The sequence below is a fragment of the Stenella coeruleoalba genome (assembly GCF_951394435.1).
Source record: "Stenella coeruleoalba genome assembly, chromosome: 4".
In the NCBI taxonomy this organism is placed as follows: Eukaryota; Metazoa; Chordata; class Mammalia; order Artiodactyla; family Delphinidae; genus Stenella; species Stenella coeruleoalba.
In genome coordinates this window covers 125,298,690-125,317,272 of record NC_137149.1, presented here as the reverse complement: position 1 = coordinate 125,317,272, position 18,583 = coordinate 125,298,690, and the positions used below count along the sequence as shown (strand labels likewise).

The window sequence follows — 18,583 nt, the reverse complement described above, 5'->3', positions numbered from 1 at the left end:
GATAACTTTACAGCTATGGGGGCGTGTCATGAGGCCAACGAGAAGGTGAGCTATCACGATGCCTTGCAGATTCTAGCTTCTTTCCTCTTTTCTGGTATTTTTCTTAGGGGAGAAAAGTCAATACTTAAATAATGAGGCATTTAATGGGTGTTTTCAATCTGTTAGCCATAACAAAACAGAGTTTATCAAATAATAGTAACAAACTCTACGGATGCCTGAACTTCAGTATGTAGGCCAATGCTTGACCAAGGACAAAGTATCTGTATTTCTATATAAGTCTGAATCTTACATGAGTCTCTTTCATCCATCTCAATCACATTCAAGCAATAACGGCACATTAAATTTGACAAAGAGCCTGCAGCTTGAATGAGGTGATAAAGAGAACAACTTAGGTTCTAGAACCCTCACCTATTCCATCAAGACACTTAGCTGAGCTGGAATAGGTGATTCCTTAGCTTTTTAATAGGTGATCACTTAGCTGATTCCTAAACGTTGACTTCTGAGTATTTGAAGTAGAAAAAGTTGGTTTACAGGAAATGTCCTACTATGTTATAGCTGGAAAAGAGTCCTCACAGTTTCATCTTTTGCCTTCCCCTTGCCTTGATTTTTTTTTTTTGGCAAGCTACCGTAACATCTCATTAATTCCGACCACACTAATTTGGAATTCACGGTAACTCAGTCACTGTTGGAGTAAACTGAAGTTTATCTTTTGCACATTAGGAAAACAAAAAAAAAGGCCGTTAATCAGATCAACTGCCTAAACAAAATTAGAGGTGAGACGTTTAGTCCAGGCAACAGGGATCACTTGCACGCAGTTGAATAGGTTCCAGTTTCAAATGATTCTTAACTATTTACTAAAGAAAGTCTGGCAGGAGTCCTACCTGGCAGCCTTTGATGAACTCTTCGTTTGAGAGGTCGTATACACGTTAAAGTAACAAAATGGATTTCTGTCTAAAAAATCCTATAATGCTGGTGTTTTCACTTCGTTAGAGTGGCTTTCCCTCCAATTAGTCCCCATTATTGACTTTTTTTTTTTTTTTCCTCAAGGAAACGTACCTGACAGTTGAAAAAGAAGCTCGGAAGCCATCTTCACAGAGATGTCCTGACTGAAGAGGTTTCTCTCTGGGGGGACTCTGCTTTCTGGCATCTTCTGTAAGGGTTCAGTTTTCTCTCGCCCAATTAAAGTGCTATAGCCGACACTGCGGCTGGGTGATATTGAGGCCTGCGAGTCCTGGATGTCCACCTCCATGGGTTCCTCTTTGATCTTCACCATCTGAGTGTCCTTGTAGCTTTCCGCTGCAAACAGGTGAATGAAGAACAAAAACGCCAGAGTTTCTTAATTCTGAACCAAACCCAGTTTCTAATCACAGAGAGAGCTACGAGGCTTGAGTCAGGGAGCAGTTTAGAAGACAGCGCCGTGGCACACTGGAACACAGTTTGAAAAACTTCTACTTTAATCGATCTGGTTTCCAGAAAAGGAAGGAACCTGAAGCTCAGAGAAATCAGGGGACTTGCCCAAGGCCACACAAATGGCAACAGAACCAGGCCTGCTGCTACAGATCTAGAACCAGGTTTCTTGACCAAAGTCTCCCAGTCACTCCCACACACTCCTTCCTCTCTGCCACGATGCTTCCAGGACTTACAGAGAACACAACGAATATCTGTCCTTGTTTTATAATGTACTCAATTTCAGTGAATCATTTAAGAGCCAGCATATTCATACTATGATTTTCTCCCTCTATTTTGAAAGCTCTGATCAATGTTTTTTCTTTCTCTTCTAGGGCACCTAAATTAATAAAGGATAAATAGGGTTGATTCAACTGAGACATTTACACCTTGCTGGGAGCTAGTAATCCTCAAGACCACCTAGGATGTTAATTGCAGCGCAAGGATTAACACTTAGAAAAACAGCGATCTTACAAGTTATAATAACTGTTCAACTTACTGACTGCTCTGGCTTTAGGTGTGGCCATTGAACGTTTGGTCTTTACTTTGAAACATACGTTTACTTTGCAAGGCTGGAGTGTCTTTATGTTCATACGTTCCTTAGAGCTAATGGGAGAACATCTTGGAAACAAGGTGGGACAATTAGCGCATTAATTTGGGTCACTTTAAAATAAGGCCACACTTTCAAATTGGTAAGCATTTATTAGTTATTACTGTGTCCTCAGCGTTCTGGAAAACACAGAAACCAAAAAGGATCTGATAGATGGACAAGACAGACAGATAGATAGATAGGGTAGTGGGTTGAATCGTGGCCCCCCAAAACGATATGACTATGTCATAACCCCAGGAACTTGTGAATGTGACCTTATATGGAAAAAAGGTATTTGTAGATGTGATTAAGGATCTCAAGATAAGATGATCCTGGATTATCCAGGTGGGCCCTAAATCCAATGACAAGTGTCCATATAATAGACAGAAGAGGACAAGACACAGACACAGTGGAAAAGGCCACGTGAGGACAGAGACAGTGCTGTCAGACTGACTGTCTGTGTCTCCCCTCCAAATTAATATGCTGAAACCTAATCACCAATGTGACGATATTTGGAAGTGGGGCCTTTGGGAGGTGATTAGGTCATGAGGGAGGCGTCCTCAAGGATGGGGGTTAATGCCCTTATAAAGAAGACCCCGGACAGCTCCCTCACCCCTCCCTGCATGTGAGGACTCAGTGCAGAGATGCCTGACAATGAACCAGGAAGAGGGCTCTCACCTGACCGTGCTGGCACCCTGACCCTCGACTTCCAGATGCCAGAACTGTGAGAAATACCTGTCTGTTGTTTACAAGCTACCCAGTCTGTGATGTTCTGTTACAGCAGCCGGAACGGACTAAGAGAGACTGGAGTTTTGCTGCCACAAGCTAAGGATTGCCTGGTGTCACCAGAAACTGGAGGGAGTAGGGAAAGATACTCCCCTAGAACCTTCAGATTTCAGACTCCTGGCCCCCATTTCTGTTGTTTTAAGCTACGGAGTTTGTGGTAATTTGTGATGGATGGATGGATAGACAGACAGATATAACTAACTATAAGAGGCAACATAAAGCAGGTGTTGATCTTGGGACAGTTAGGAGATACGACAGGGGAAATCTCATTGCTGTAAGCTGGGTAGTCAGAGAAAGCTACGCTCTCCTTGCCAAGGATGAGACAGGTGAAAGTCAAGTACATGCGTACTTTATTGATTTGCAATAAAGAAGACAGTGGAGTCCTTTAAATTAAATGATTAAAATTAATGTGGTGCTATCCATAAGATCTCATGTAAGAAGTGTGTTAATTGTGCTTTTTTTCTTCCTGACATATTACACATGCTTCTCAGAGAAAACGACTTGTTTTTTGTCAGCAACTAAACTTCAGGCAACTGTTATATTTAATTTAAATCCTTTCCCCCTCCTGTATTCCTGCCAAGCTGTTTTCTTCTTTTTTCTCTGCATGTCTGTGAAGCTCAGAAAAACCAAGTCCATTGATTCAATCATGCTAAAAAAAAAAAAAAAAAAAGAAGAATATAAAGCTTTCCAAGTTACATGCCTGGCTTCTCTGCCTTTATTTCTAGTCCCTGATTCTTTCCTGAGTACTGACGACACTCCCTGTCCACTTAGGGATTTGGGGACCTGACAGCCATCCTGACCTTCCCTTAGATCACCCATAGGTACAGTCACCCCACACAGTGCCCTGTTTGTGTCCCCTCAAGCTACTTAGGATTTGGAAAATAAACAGTGGAGTCAGTGTCACAGGTACATAATGATGTCTCTGAACCTTGCAAGTCATTCCAAGGCCTGAAGACAAACACAAAGGGATACTAGAAAGAGATTCATTTTGTTAAAAAAATAAAAATCTCAACAACATAAAAAGAGCAAAGCTAGAAAGAAGCTCCATTATTTATATCCCCCAAACCCCCTTTCCCCCAGCTTTGCCCCTGGATTAAACACCACCTGGCTCCCTGGTGGCACAGGGGTTAAGAATCTGCCTACCAATGCAGGGAACACGGGTTCGAGCCCTGGTCTGGGAAGATCCCACATGCCGCGGAGCAACTAAGCTGTGCGCCACAACTACTGAGCCTGTGCTCTAGAGCCCGCGAGCCACAACTACTGAGCCCACATGCCACAACTACTTAAGTCTGCACGTCTACAGCCTGTGCTCCACAACGAGACAAGCCACCGCAATGAGAAGCCTGCACACCGCAAGGAAGAGTAGCCCCCACTCTCCGCAACTAGAGAAAGCCCGCGTGCAGCAACGAAGACCCAAGGCAGCCAAAAATAAATACATTAATAAATTAATTAAAAAAACCCCAAAACCAAAAAACCCACCTGGCTATTTGTGCCACCGGATTTAATGAAATCTGTTTTTAAAAGCTACTTGGGATAATTTCAAATATGACTTTCCATGAAGTGCTTTCTGCTCTTCCTTATGACAACTCTTGACTTTTCAACTATGCACAAAACACTGATCACTGAGTGAAGTAAGTCAGAAAGAGAAAAACAAATACCACATGCTAACACATATATATGGAATCTAAAAAAAAAAAAAGTTCTGAAGAACCTAGGGGCAGGACAGGAATAAAGACGCAGACGTAGAGAATGGACTTGAGGATATGGGGAGGGGGAAGGGTAAGCTGGGACGAAGTGAGAGAGTGGCACGGACATATATATACTACAAAATGTAAAATAGATAGCTAGTGGGAAGCAGCCGCATAGCACAGGGAGATCAGCTCGGTGCTTTGTGTCCACCTAGAGAGGTGGGAGAGGGAAGGTGGGAGGGAAACGCAAGAGGGAGGAGATATGGGGATATATGTATATGTATAGCTGATTCACTTTGTTATACAGCAGAAACTAACACACCATTGTAAAGCAATTATACTCCAATAAAGACGCTTAAAAACCCCCCCAAACCCTTTAGCATTTGTAATCTACCCGACAGACTCCAGACTCACCGAGAAGACTTTTCAAACTGACATCTCAATGGGCAAGTGAGACATGATTCAATAAATATTTTTATAGTCCTTGCTCTTGTATGCAATAGCATCATTGCCAAGTGTTTTCTTGCCTTTTTTAAAAAAGCAGGTTTCTCAGCCTCAGCCCTATGGACATTTGAAGCCAGATACTTCTTTGCTGTGGGAGGTTGTGCTGTGCACTGTAGCGTGTTTAGCACATCTCTGGTCTCTACTCTCTACAAACGAGGAGTGCCAGCCCCCTAGCTGTGACAACTACAAGTAACTCCAGACATCTCCAATGTCCTCTGGAGGGCAAAACCACAGCTGTAAAGTTTTTGCCACACCCTTGTTTTCACCCCTTCTCCTCTTCCCGCCCCCAATTAATCAGGACCCAAGGCAAAGCAGAAAGAGGCAGCTCCTCCTAAGTTCCAACTTGGTTGATCACCATCTCAGGCCAGCTGGCCGAGGATGCGGGAGGCAGCTGACTTGGGAACAGAGTTTCTGCTACAGATCCCACTTGGTCCCCAGGCCAGCTCGCTCCCTGTTGCCTGGGACGTCCTAACATAGCAATGGTTGAATACCTCACTCCACTCACTCTTAGCTTTGACTCCCAGGCCACAAATACGAATTCAACTCCAGTGGGCTCTACTGCTACTTCAAGAGAGAACCTGGCATGTGGGAAGAGATGAGAGTGTTAACAGTGCCTGATGCCTGGGAGGGGGTGTAGGTGACTGTTTACTTCAACGCTTATTTGTCTTCTGTAATTTTTCTGTGATGAATATGGATATCTTGTCATTCACCTAATTTTTTTTTAAAATGGAAAACACATACACCCATAAAAAGATGCTCTTTCCTCTTTGGAAGTGTACAGAACAGTGTGCATGTCTGGTAGCATTGGAAGAGTTGGTTCGTGGCTCCAACAAGCCCTATTCAAACTCTGCTTGGCAACAGAAGGGGAAGAAAGCAACAGGAATGCCATAATACTGTTTTCTTTCCTGCCTTCATAAACACAATATATATTAGCTATCAAACTGGATTATTTCATTCATCAGTCACTTGGCCATTCTGTAATCTTTTTTCTTTTTTTTTTCTTTTTTTAACATTTTTACTGGAGTATAATTGTTTTACAATGGTGTGCTAGTTTCTGCTGTATAACAAAGTGAATCAGCTATACATATACATATATCCCCATACCCCCTGCCTCTCGCGTCTCCCTCCCATCCTCCCTATCCCACCCCTCTAGGTGGTCACAAAGCACTGAGCTGATCTCCCTGTGCTATGCGGCTGCTTCCCGCTAGCTATCTATTTTACATTTGGTAGTGTATATATGTCCATGCCGCTCTCTCACTTCGTCCCACCTTACCCTTCCCCCTCCCTGTGTCCTCAAGTCCATTCTCTACGTCTGCGTCTTTATTCCTGTCCTGTCCCTAGGTGTAATCTTTTATCAACGTCTACTATGTACTCAGAACTATGATAGATGATTCATGGGATTCAGAGACAAATGTTCCTCGCCTGGTCCTGGGTGAAATGTCAGTCAGGCCATAACCCGATAATTCTTAGGTAATACAAAGCCTTACAGCCCTTTAAACAGCAAAGGAACGGTCTTGATTCGGAATCTGGAAGGCCCAACCCCACAGGTTAAGCCCCAGTTCAGCCTTTCCGCAAAGGTGATCCCAGCTCTTCCCTGGCAGGGCCCACAGGTCGCCTGTGACTGGGGGGAAACAGTGGGTTCTGCACCCTCTCCCTGTTTTCTCACACCCTCCCCAGCACTCTAGCTGCCCTTCCTGAACCTACAGCTGGAGAAGCAGGAGAGGGGAGGGGAGGCAAAGCTCTTCCCTCGCTGACCTGATCTAGAGTGGTTTTACCCTCTGGAGGCAAGCAGACATTTCTCTCATGGGATTCTCCCATCGGGTCTTCGGAGACCTTTAACCTGGCGGTGATCTCTCCCTGCGCTTCCTTTACCTGGCTGACCGGCCTCTAGCCTGGGCTCACTGATTTCCTCCACCGCCTGTGGGGATCCACCTGTGGGCCTCCATCTCAAGGCAGGCAAGGGTACCCTCAACTCTCTATGCAGCACCCCAAGACAGCATTTAAGACAACACCCCTGTTGACCCTCCTGTGAGAATCTGGTCCACACTGGGGCCTCCTTATTTGATCACACAAAAAGGGGGAGTTCAGGTCCCATGCAGCCCAGCAGCCTCTCTCTTCCACTCAGACACCAAGGCAATTTGCCCTCTCGATTCCCCAGGCTGACATCAGGCACCAGGCCACCAGGCTCCCAACTGAGGAAAACATGGGACAAACTTCCCGGATGATGTCCCTCAAGCCATGCTCTCTAGATTTGTGATGAGAGACTGGTACCCTTTCCTCCATCCCCAGTACCCTGCAGTGGGGGAATCACAGACCAGTTCTCTCCAAAAATCCCCTTGGCCAATCTTCAATAACCTCTCACTTTTATACTCTCTCTATTTGACCACGAGGTCCAAGAGGTGTGTGTGTGTGTGTGTGTGTGTGTGTGTGTGTTCAAATCTATATAACATAAGATGTATCTTTTTAACCATTTTTCAGCACACTGTTCAGTGGCATTAAGTAATTCACATTGTTGGGCAACCTTCTCCAGAATTTTTCACCTTCCCCAACTGAAATTTTACCCATTAAACACTAACTCCCCATTTCCCCCCTCTCTCAGCCTCTGGCAACCACCATTCTACTTTCTGACTCTAGGCCAGGAGTTTTTGTATTTTTAAAAATATTCTTCATGCGGTAACCTTGGTGCCGAAGCCAGATCTTCCATTTAACATACTGCTTAACAAAGAGCGTCAGATTATATTCCAGAGAAATTACACTGGAGAGGTAGGTAAGGGCAGAATATGGAAACTAAGATGCTGGGTCCAGAAGCCTGTCCTGAATGGGGAGCCGGCGGGGACCCAGCCTTTGGGGGGGTTTGCTTGGAGAAGCAGCATGATCAGATTACATTTCAGAAGGACAATCTGGCAGGGGCACTTGTACGGGATGAAGGGACTGGAGGAAACGGAAACGGGGCCGTTGATGGGGACTTGTAGTAATCCAAGCAACGAGATGCTGAGAGCCTGAACTAAAGGTCATGAGGGTAGAAAAGACTCACAAGATATTCCAGAGGTTGAATGCAGACGCACTGGTGGTGGACCGAATAAGAGTCTGAATCAAGAATGAAGAGACCAATGTGAGAGTAATTGTGAAGAAACCTTGCGTATGGTCTGGACAAGGGAGAGGTGATATTAAAGGAAAATAACAATTCTCTGACTTTTAAGCCTCTGAGATTTGGAAAATGCTATCAATAAGAGTAGAAAAACAGAAAAGTTCGGTCGGGGAGAAACATGAAGGAAGATTTTCATATCTATTTTGGCTAAGTATCTGTAATTCCTGCAGGAAGTAGAGGTCATGATGGCTTAGAGGCAGTAAGATAAGAATCACTAGTGACAGACAGATTGGAAGTCATCTGAATCCAAGGGACTGGGTGAGATCAGCAAGGGAGGTTGAGTAGAGAGCGGTGGATGGGGAGGAAATGTTACCATTTACTCCTACAGAGGAGGAAGAAGAAAAGAAGCAAGGACAGGGACTTCCTTGGTGGCGCAGTGGTTAAGAATCCGCCTGCCAATGCAGGGGACACGGGTTCGAGCCCTGGTCCGGGAAGATCCCACATGCCACAGAGCAACTAAGCCTGTGCGCCACAACTACTGAGCCTGTGCTCTAGAGTCCGTGTGCCACAACTACTGAGCCCGTGCGCCACAACTACTGAGGCTGTGCTCTAGAGCCCGTGTGCCGCAACTACTGAGCCCACGCACTTAGAGCCCATGCTCCGCAACAAGAGAAGCCACCGCAATGAGAAGTCTGCGCACTGCAACGAAGAGTAGCCCCCGCTCGCCGCAACTAGAGAAAGCCCGCGCACAGCAACGAAGACCCGACGCAGCCCAAAAAGAAAAACAAATTTTTTTTAATTAAAAAGAAGCGAGAAGAAGCGGAGAGGGAGTGGTCCAGCACAGCAGCCGTGTGCATAGAAAGCCAGAGAGAAGGGGGGTGAGGGCAGAGGCACGACCCACTCCTGCCCCTGGGCTCCTGCACCCATACAGTGATTCCTTAGTTTCTGCCCTTTGTAAAAGCCCCAGCCCCACTCTCCCTGCAATACTGAACTACGCCAGCTGCCCGAATACGCCCGGCCATTCCTCACCTTATTCCCTCTTAAATACCCGGATAATTCCCTATATAGATTTCAAAATAACTTAGACGTCTCCTCTCTGAGCAGCCTTCCTTTATTTTCATCAGATGACCCCTTTCCCTCCTCGGTCCTACCTCTGGATTGCTCAGATCTTGCCAACATTGTACTGCGCTGTGGTTACTGTCTACAGATTTCATTTCCCCTGTGGACCGAATGCTCAGTGACAGCCTGGTTGTGATTCATCTTTCATCCCCAGACTTTGCACATTTGATGCGATTAATAGCTGTTTGTCACATGCATCACCTGAGTCAGAACACACAGTAGGTGTGCAATGCTCCTCTCCCTTCCCTGACTGCCGGAGACACTCTGTCTGCTGCAGACACTCACGTATGCTATGAACTTGAAACAAAATACGAAAGGATGCAGCATTGGCAGTGGCACTGAAATAAAAAACAAACATTGGCCATTCTCTCTCTGAACTGCCATCATGATCCTGAGCTGGTGTTTCTGAATAACAAGAAGCTTAAAAGAGCCTCTAGAAGCAATGCCAACGATGCCATCTGGAAACAATTCACTTTCTAGAGTGATACCCCTGTCAATCAGATAAATTAAAAATCTTTTATCTCCAACTTGCCATCCTGAAAGATACAAAGTTCTGGGTTGGGCACAAACACATGGTCCAGGTAAAAAAAAAAAAAGATTCCTGGAGGTGTCGGGTTCATTACTTAACACTTTGTGAATGACAATGCAGGTCAAAAGACCAAGTAAAGGGAAACAGATGACCAGGAACAAGAAAAGAGACTGCATGGTAACACCAGCCATGGCAGTGCTTGGCTCACCGCTGGAATCTGATGAAGGCGAGCTGCTGTCTCCCTTTGCTTTCTCTTACTTAACTTTGTCCTTGCTAAAAACAGCTGCTCCATACTCTGTAATAACCTATATGGGAAAAGAATCTGAAAAACAATGGATATATGCATAGGTATAGCCGAATCACTTTGCTGTACACATGAAACCAACAGAACATTGTAAATCAACGAGACTCCAATAGGAAATAAAAATTAAAAAAAAATAAATAAATACCCTTCGGACAAAGAGCGCATGAAGAGTTGGGCTGGGTTTCCTGGGTGGCACAGGGAAAAGACCGAGCCCCAGCCCTGCTCGAGCAGAAATGGAAATGTTATTTCCCAGAAGTCTCATGCTCTCCATCATGCTTTGCATTCTCAGAGAGCAGCAAGGTGGGAGTGAAACAGCCTCTGGGCAGCCACGCCCTTACCCTATAACTGGGGCTGCGTCCCCAGTGCAAGGCACATAAACACAGTTCCGTTCTTGTTATGAAAATTAGGAACCTGATGCATAGATGCTGAGTGGGATTCTTCCTTCCCTCTCTCTTCTCCTACGCTGTCTCTCTTCAGGAGCCATCACATGGAACAGAAGGACATGCACATTGAGACAGGTCTGGAGTTCTTTAGAGGACTAGATTGGTACATGCTTCTGCATGGGAAGTTATATATTAAACTTCATTTGTCTGAATGGATAAAGGAGATGTGGTACATATATACAATGGAATACTACTCAGCCATAAAAGAGAATGAATTAATGCCATTTGCAGCAACATGGATACAACTAGAGATCATCATACTATGTGAAGTAAGTCAGAAAGAGAAAGACAAACACCATATGATATCACTTATATGTGAGATCTAAAGACACAGATGAACCTATCTGTTCACAAATGAACAGAAACAGAATAACGGGCATAGAGAACAGACTTGTGGTTGCCGGGGGAGGGGGCTGAGGAATGGAGAAGGAGGCTGGGGTGAGCAGATGCAAACTATTATATATAGATGGATAAACAGCAAAGTCCTACTGTACAGCACAGGGAACTATATTCATTATCCTGTGATAAACCATAATGGAAAAGAATATAGAAAAAAGAATGTATATGTATGTATAACTGAATCCCTTTGCTGTACAGCAGTAATTAACACATTGTAAATCAACTATACTTCAATTAAAAAAAATAAACTTCATTTGTCTCTGCAGTGGTCCTTGGGGAGGTAAAAGGAAGGAAGGAAACCCATGCCTGGGGCTTATCCACGGCAGCTGCCACATTCCAGGAGAGGCAACACAGGCTCCTACTGTCCCTATTGGACACATCGGTCATCTGTTCCTGGGGAAAAAGAGAAGAAACGCTCTCCACAAAAGAAAACAGTGGTGCAGCAGTTTTTCTCTAGTTTTCCTAATACACAAGAACTTCCAAGAACAGCATTCCACTGCCTCTTCTTGGAACAGCACAATGGGAGACATTCTCCGGAATGAATAAAATGCATGGTCTCCGGACTTGAGGGTAACAGGCACAGCTGAGGGCACAGCTGCTAAATGGTGTGAGGTAGGGAATTGAATTTTTCCCCCTCAATTAAAAAAAAAAAGGAAAAAACAGTATTTTTCAACAGAAGAACCTTACAATGACCTCCACTACACACACACACACACACACACACACACACACGCACACGCACACGCACACACACACATTTCACCCAGAACTGCACAGAAGGAACTGAGCAAATCATGAGACCAAGCCAGTATCTATGAGGAAAACACTCAAAGCTCTACACAAACTTAAATAATTCATTAGATAATTAATTGATTAATTAAATCAGACCATCTTTCCCAGGTGGTGAAACCAATCTGCACAGTAATCTAAACATTAGGAGAATCTTGTTTAAAATGATGAAACGATGGGTCTAGGTTTTTTGTATGCTTCTTCCTTCTTCTCTTTCTCTTTCTCTCTCTCTCTTTCTCTCTCTCTCTCTCTCTCTCACACACACACACACACACACACACACACACGCACACACCCCACATTTTTTATTCCTATAACAATTTCAAAGACATTTTATCAGAATTGGCCCTTTGAATTGGATCAGCAAAACCATAAGAGAACTTGCATTTCCCCTCTTTATCAGTACACTACCTGGCAACTTAGGAAGGAGAATTAACAAATGTCTGAAGAGTGAGCTGTGCACACTAGAATTCACAATTAAGTGGACAGGGGTAAGCAGGAGGTCAACCCAGAAAGACAAACTAAGGAACACCCAGTGTTCCATTTTATTAGTTGTTCTGTGTCTGCAAGGAAAAATCTGCCCTAAAACAAACAAACAAAAAAACAACAGAACTCAAACTTTAAAGATCACAAAGAGTGAGTGAGACCTGGAAGTTCACTTTCAGGGATCCAAGAAACATATCATTTTCCATCAGAGCAAAGCACTTGAAGTTTATTCTTCTGAGCATTCTTCAATTAGTCTTCACCTCCCTGACATCAGCAAGCAACGTAAGAGGTCCTCGTCTGAGATAACTCAGCTGGGCGTTTGCCAGTGTTTTCAGACTGGCCATAAAACGGGACCCAGAGCTGCAGCACAAGTTCTGGAATTGATTCAGGGTATGACACTGCCCAGGGTTAAACTACACAGGGGGCTCCCTGACGTAAAGGAAGGTCCCTCAGACCGGCCATGGGGAAGGTGATCACAAGTCAGAATACGTCCATCACACATAACAAATGCTGCCTTCAATTTCACTTTTGTCCCAAGGACAAGAATTAAAATCCTTGAGTCACTGGGGGGTCCGGGAGATCAGCTTCTCCAACCAGCAGACGACGTGGAGGGGTCCAGTCATTATCTGTTGAACTCTGAGTGTCCCGGTGTTAAAGTAAAACCTCTCCCAATCGTCTTGTTTTCTTTTCATTTGATGATTTCACGAGGAATTAGCTAAAGATGTGCATTTAAACTGTAGGTCTGCCATTTGGTAACGTTCCAAATGATCTCATTTTTAAAAAATTAACCTATTTTTCATCTAACGTCCAGAATATACTCTTCTTGTCTCACATTAAAAAAAGAAAAAAAGAAAGAAAAAGGGTCAATTAAAGTATCTGATCTAAGCCTAAAGCGATTTAACATCATTATCCTTTGCCATTTAATAAATCTAAGTCCTGTCCACCTCATCTGTTGTGATTAATAGGCCTTTATATATCTTTCTATGAACTTGAATGCAGGAAGGGTGGGGGGTGTGTGTGCATGTAGATTTTAAACAGAACTTCTGAAAGATTCAGCAGAATTCCTGCTGACATAAAAAAATGACCAAAAAGCAGGATCCATCTCTGTCCGGTGATGGGTTGGCCATTGCTTGATACTCAGGGAGGAAGAGGGAGTCTTTAATGCCCAAGGAAAGGAAGGAGCAAATGAAGAGTTTTATTTCAATAACTGAGAGTTTTACCAGACTTTTAAATATTTTCCACTAACAGATGGTAAAAGGGCTTTAGTATATGCAGACAAGTTTAAAATGCTTTTCTTAGGTGGTGCTAAATATTACTGAATCGTGTCCCAAGGATATCTCTGTTGAGAAGCCCTGACTGCTTTTCTTCCATCGGTCAGTGTTTCCAGCAGGCAGGGAAGGGCTGGTAAGATGGTGCTGAGAGCAGAACACTGCATAATAACAGAGACTGGGACCCAGGCACGACCCAGAGTAAGCACGGGCAGCCATGGATAGGGTGGGAAGAGAACGCAGGCTCACGCAGGAGAGGACACTGTCTTGTTCACCTTGGTGTCCCTAGTACCCCAAATGGGGCTTAGAAAATAGTAGGGGCTCAATAAATAGTGCTGAATGAATGAGTACATGAACGAAAACAACAACAACAAAAAGAAAGACCATAAAGAAGAAAAGGAAAGCTATGATGAGAAGTAGAGAAGAGCTAAGGTACAGAGTTCATTTAACCCCCTTTACAAACTTTTGCCAAAAATCAAAGCCCTCATGGCCAATGATACATGAGCCTCTGCTTACGATGGGGCAACATCCTTGGTACCATGCCTGTGGGAAACCTTGGAGTGGGGACCAGACCATGTGACGGTGGGAAACGTTCCCTCTGGGCTCTAATTCCTCATACTTCTTGGAGACATGGAGTACACGGATGCATTTTAGCTGGGTTTCAACCTTCTTTTCCAAATGTTTGAAAAATCAAAGCTACTTGCAAGTAACGTAAGTGACTCATCTCAATGTCCCTTCCTCTCTCTGTTCCTGTGTCGTCTCTAGTGCAGGTGGTGAAGAGTGACAAACAGTGAACCAGGAGCATGGGGACAAGAAGGCGGGACCCCTAAGTGAGAAGTAGGCCCTCATGCTTGATCTCTCCCTGTTACACATGGGCTGAGGACTTCAGCCCCGGGCATCTCCAAGAAAGCTGAGGAGTCACATAGGAAAATCTGTCTAACATGAACAACGTTTTGTAGGTGAAACTATGTTATACAGTATTAGGGTGGAATAAACATACACACTACAATGTATAAAATAGATAACCAGCAAGGACTTACTGTATAGCAGAGGGAACTTTACTCAATATCTTGCAATAATCTATAATGGAAAAGAATCGAAAAAAGAATAGGGCTTCCCTGGTGGTGCAGTGGTTGAGAGTCCGCCTGCCAATGCAGGGGACACGGGTTCATGCCCCGGTCCGGGAAGATCCCACGTGCCGCGGAGCGGCTGGGCCCGTGAGCCATGGCCGCTGAGCCTGCGCGTCCGGAGCCTGTGCTCCGCAACGGGAAAGAGGCCACAGCAGTGAGAGGCCCGCGTACCGCAAAAAAACAAAAAACAAAAAAACAAAACAAAAAAAGAATAGATGTACATATATATGTGTATAACCGAATCACTTTGTTGTACACCTGAAACTAACACAACATTGTAAATCAACTATACTTCAATAAAATGTTTTGTTTTGAAAAAAAAATTTTTAAATAAAGGTAAATTTAAAAATTAAGTTGTTTTTTTTTTTAAAGAATCAATTTTATTTATTTATTTATCTTTGGTTGCATTGGGTCTTCGGTACTGCACACGGGCTTTCTGTAGTTGCGGCGAGTGGGGGCTTCTCTTGCTGCAGAGCACGGGCTCTAGGTGCGTGGGCTTCAGTAGCTGTGGCACATAGGCTCAGTAGTTGTGGCACACAGGCTTAGTTGCTCTGCGGCATGTGGGATCTTCCCGCACCAGGGATAGAACCCGTGTTCCCTGCATTGGTAGGCGGATTCTCAACCACTGCGCCACCAGGAAAGTCCCCAAAATAAAGGTTTTAATACAAGTGATTGAAAGGAGACAACCATCTGTCTCGATTAAATTATCCCGAGTCCCCAGTTTTCTTCTTTATTCTACAGCTTTCAAAAAATAAGTGCAGACGGGGCTTCCCTGGTGGCGCAGTGGTTGAGAGTCCGCCTGCCGATGCAGGGGACACGGGTTCGTACCCCGGTCCGGGAAGATCCCACATGCCACGGAGCGGCTGGGCCCGTGAGCCATGGCCGATGAGCCTGTGCGTCCGGAGCCTGTGCTCCGCAACGGGAGAGACCACAACAGTGAGAGGCCCACGTACCACAAAAAGAAAAAATAAGTGCAGAAGAAAATTATCTACATAACACACAGTAGGTTGGCTATGTAAGCACTGATGAATCCCAAGTGAAGATTTCTGCCACTATTTAAAGGTGGAGTGAGGCACAATGATTCTGCTTCCAAGGTAAGTCCCACAAATCACTGCCATTTCACCTTTAGTCCCATTAATCCTTCAGCTCTGCTAAGGGTCTCTCTCCCTCTCGACCAGAGGGCGATTAAATATACATTTGGCAACGTGGATGTGGACCACAGGAAGCCTCCAGAAAGGCTGTCCCCCTGATTGCTCCGACTCCAAAACAGTAGGAAGAGTTTTGGTAGCGACAGGAGAGAAGCAAGTGTGTGTGTGTGTGTATGTGTGTGTGTGCGTGTAGCTGGGTTTACGGGGCTAAGGTTGGCAGTCAGAGGACATAAGGAAACACATTCGTGATGTATTCTTTAAAGAGTGATCCTCACCACTTGATTCTGGACATAAGATAAGAGATGGTGGGTCACACGAATATTCTAACATTGCCCCCCACGTCTCCAGCTGTGGAGATAAGTGACACAAGCATGTGGAAGCCATGAGAAACCAGGAAATGTGCTCGAATCCAACTGCAATCCCATATTTAGAAAACAGGAAGTAAATCAACTCACAGCACGAACTCAAGATGGCCTCAAGATGGGGAAATGGATACATGGGTGGAGAAAATAGAAGACTTATTAGGAAGAAGACCAAGAATGTCATAGGTCCTCACACTCTGATGATGAGAAAATACCACTCTTCAAGCCTCCATCTTCCTATCAGAGTAACAGAAGTCAAAAGGGAGAAATAGTTCTCTTCAGGAAAGTTTTCCATTCTTGGGCTAATATAGACACTCCCCAGCCCAATGGAAATGGGTTCCATCAGTCTCACCCTGTGTGTATCTTCCGGTGCTCAATGTGGCTGATGGGCCCGAGTACCATCACCCAGTTGGGCTCCAGGTGGGATGTGGTCACTCAGCAGACAGAGGATTCCCTTCTCCAGAGGTAGGGCTGTGATACCAGCCTGTAGCCAGATGGGCACAGAAACCATGGGGTTTAATTATACATGCAAATGTTCCCCTTCTTTGACATGGATAAGTTAAAGGTTAATATGGCAATGAGAAGAAAAACCATCGTGGAATGAGAATGTTTTAGATCTCTCACTGAGGAAAATAATGACCGCGCTCTCCCTCACAAGACCGTAACTGTGGTAATATATAGCCAAAGAGTCTGAGGGTAGGGTAGGAGCCATAAAAAGCAAAGAGTGGTGTAAGAGATTCTAATGCAGTGACAAGATGCACAGCTTCTACCTGGCAGGGAAATTTGTCCTCTGAGAGAAAAATGGAACAGAATGTTTGACTGGTTACACAAATATTTGCATTCACACTGCAATCGGCTCCCTCAGAAAATAAAGCTTCTTGTTAAGAGTTGTCACCATCAAATAGTACTTACTAATGGCCTCTCTGTGCTACTGTTTGTGTCATGTCTGTAGAAATGTTTTTTTTATTTCTATCAGAAAATGACACAGGAATACAGGAGACGGGCACGCTAGGCCAACTGCGATCACATCTCCTAGGTGCCATTCTCAGTTATTTTGCTCAGTATTGTAAAGGATCTGGAACCCCTTCACCACACCCAACCCCACCTTGCACCCCTTGCCTTACAGCCTTCCATGCCCCAGTCCAGCCAAACAGAAACGGCATCTGTAATGAAGCTGGAGCCTATGAAATTCCTTTCTGAGCTTTTGCCTGGTTTCTGAAACACAGGCCAATACAAATTTTTGTAGCTATATTAACCTATGTGCTCTGCACCGGGGAGATGATAGTAAAACAAGAGCCCTTTTGAGTCCGGCCTTTCTGAGGCCCAGACCTCATTGTGGGAGGTGAAGGAAGCCAGGTCAAGAAAGCAAAAGGGTGGCCAAAGGGTGAGGGCTCTAAGGGGAAAAGGAGGCGCAGAGGCGCTGGCCTGGGGTGTGAGCCCAGAGAGCTCCCCGGGAGGTGCGGGAAGCAGAAGCCGCCACTCAGGTATATGGGCTCGGGGATTTGGAAGCTGTGTGTGGAATCCCAAAATAAGTAGAAGGGGGCTTACTAGTCAAGGAGTGAAGGTAACACCAGTTATGGTGGGAGTTTCTGTTAGAAGCAAGTCCCCTCTTCTTGCTGGGAAGAGAATGGCCCTTCCAGAGCTGCATACAGCTATTTCCCACTCTGTCCTGTCTAAACAACCAGATAAATAACACCAAGGTATACCCTCTGAGCTTAACAAAATCTAGACCTTCAGGAAAGGAATTCTCTGGATATATACACAGGTTACATTTTTATCTTATTAAAGTGATCTATTCCGTTTATGTAAGAGTTTCTGCACTCCAAACATCTGCAATTCTCACTGAGTTTTCAAGCGCTAAAAAAAAGAGCCTAATTGCTTATTTATGATTTAACTCCCCCAGTTATGGGTTGCTGTGTGTGTGTGTGTGTGTGTGTGTGTGTGTGTGTGTGCACGCACACACACACACGTATATCCTGAGAGTAGCTTAGGATATATATGGCAATGACAAAGTGATCTCCTCATTAGCGGTAAGACCACTGTTGGTTATATTCATTAAAAGTCATTTAAAAAGTGGACATATGGATATCCTTTGCCATCAGCTAAAGTACAGAATGCTATAGCAAAAACAGAAATCAGGGAGGTCAAGTTAGCTTTCATAGGCTTTATATCTGAAAACTAAATATGGTGCTAATATACATAAAGACAGGTTTTCATGTTAATATTAAACAAGTCTTCATTTTTTACCCAATTTTTGGAATTATGGAAATGCGATAATTCCTTAATTATCACAAGCAACAAGCAACAAAAGGAAAGAGAGATAAATTAAAACCTTTTGAGCTGCAAATACCATCAAGAAAGTGAAAAGACAACCAGCAGAATGAGCGAAAGTATAATATTTGCAAATCGTACATCCGATGAGAGACTTACATCCGGAATATATAAGGAACTTTTACAACTCAAGAGTAAAAAGACAAATAACTCAATTAAAAAGTTGGAAAAGAA

The 18,583-nt window shown here is 44.4% G+C and overlaps 1 protein-coding gene across 1 annotated transcript in view; it reads right to left on the bottom strand.

Moving 5' to 3' along the window:
* The window catches only part of ZNF827 (zinc finger protein 827), a gene marked incomplete at its 5' end in the record, with an annotated part of 180,073 nt that overhangs the window by 83,325 nt on the left and 78,165 nt on the right, over positions 1–18,583 (bottom strand). Inside the window, one exon of the mRNA XM_079919486.1 lies at positions 1,057–1,296. Within this exon, the coding sequence (XP_079775612.1) occupies positions 1,057–1,296 (240 nt within the window). The remainder of the gene's footprint in view (positions 1–1,056; positions 1,297–18,583) is intronic.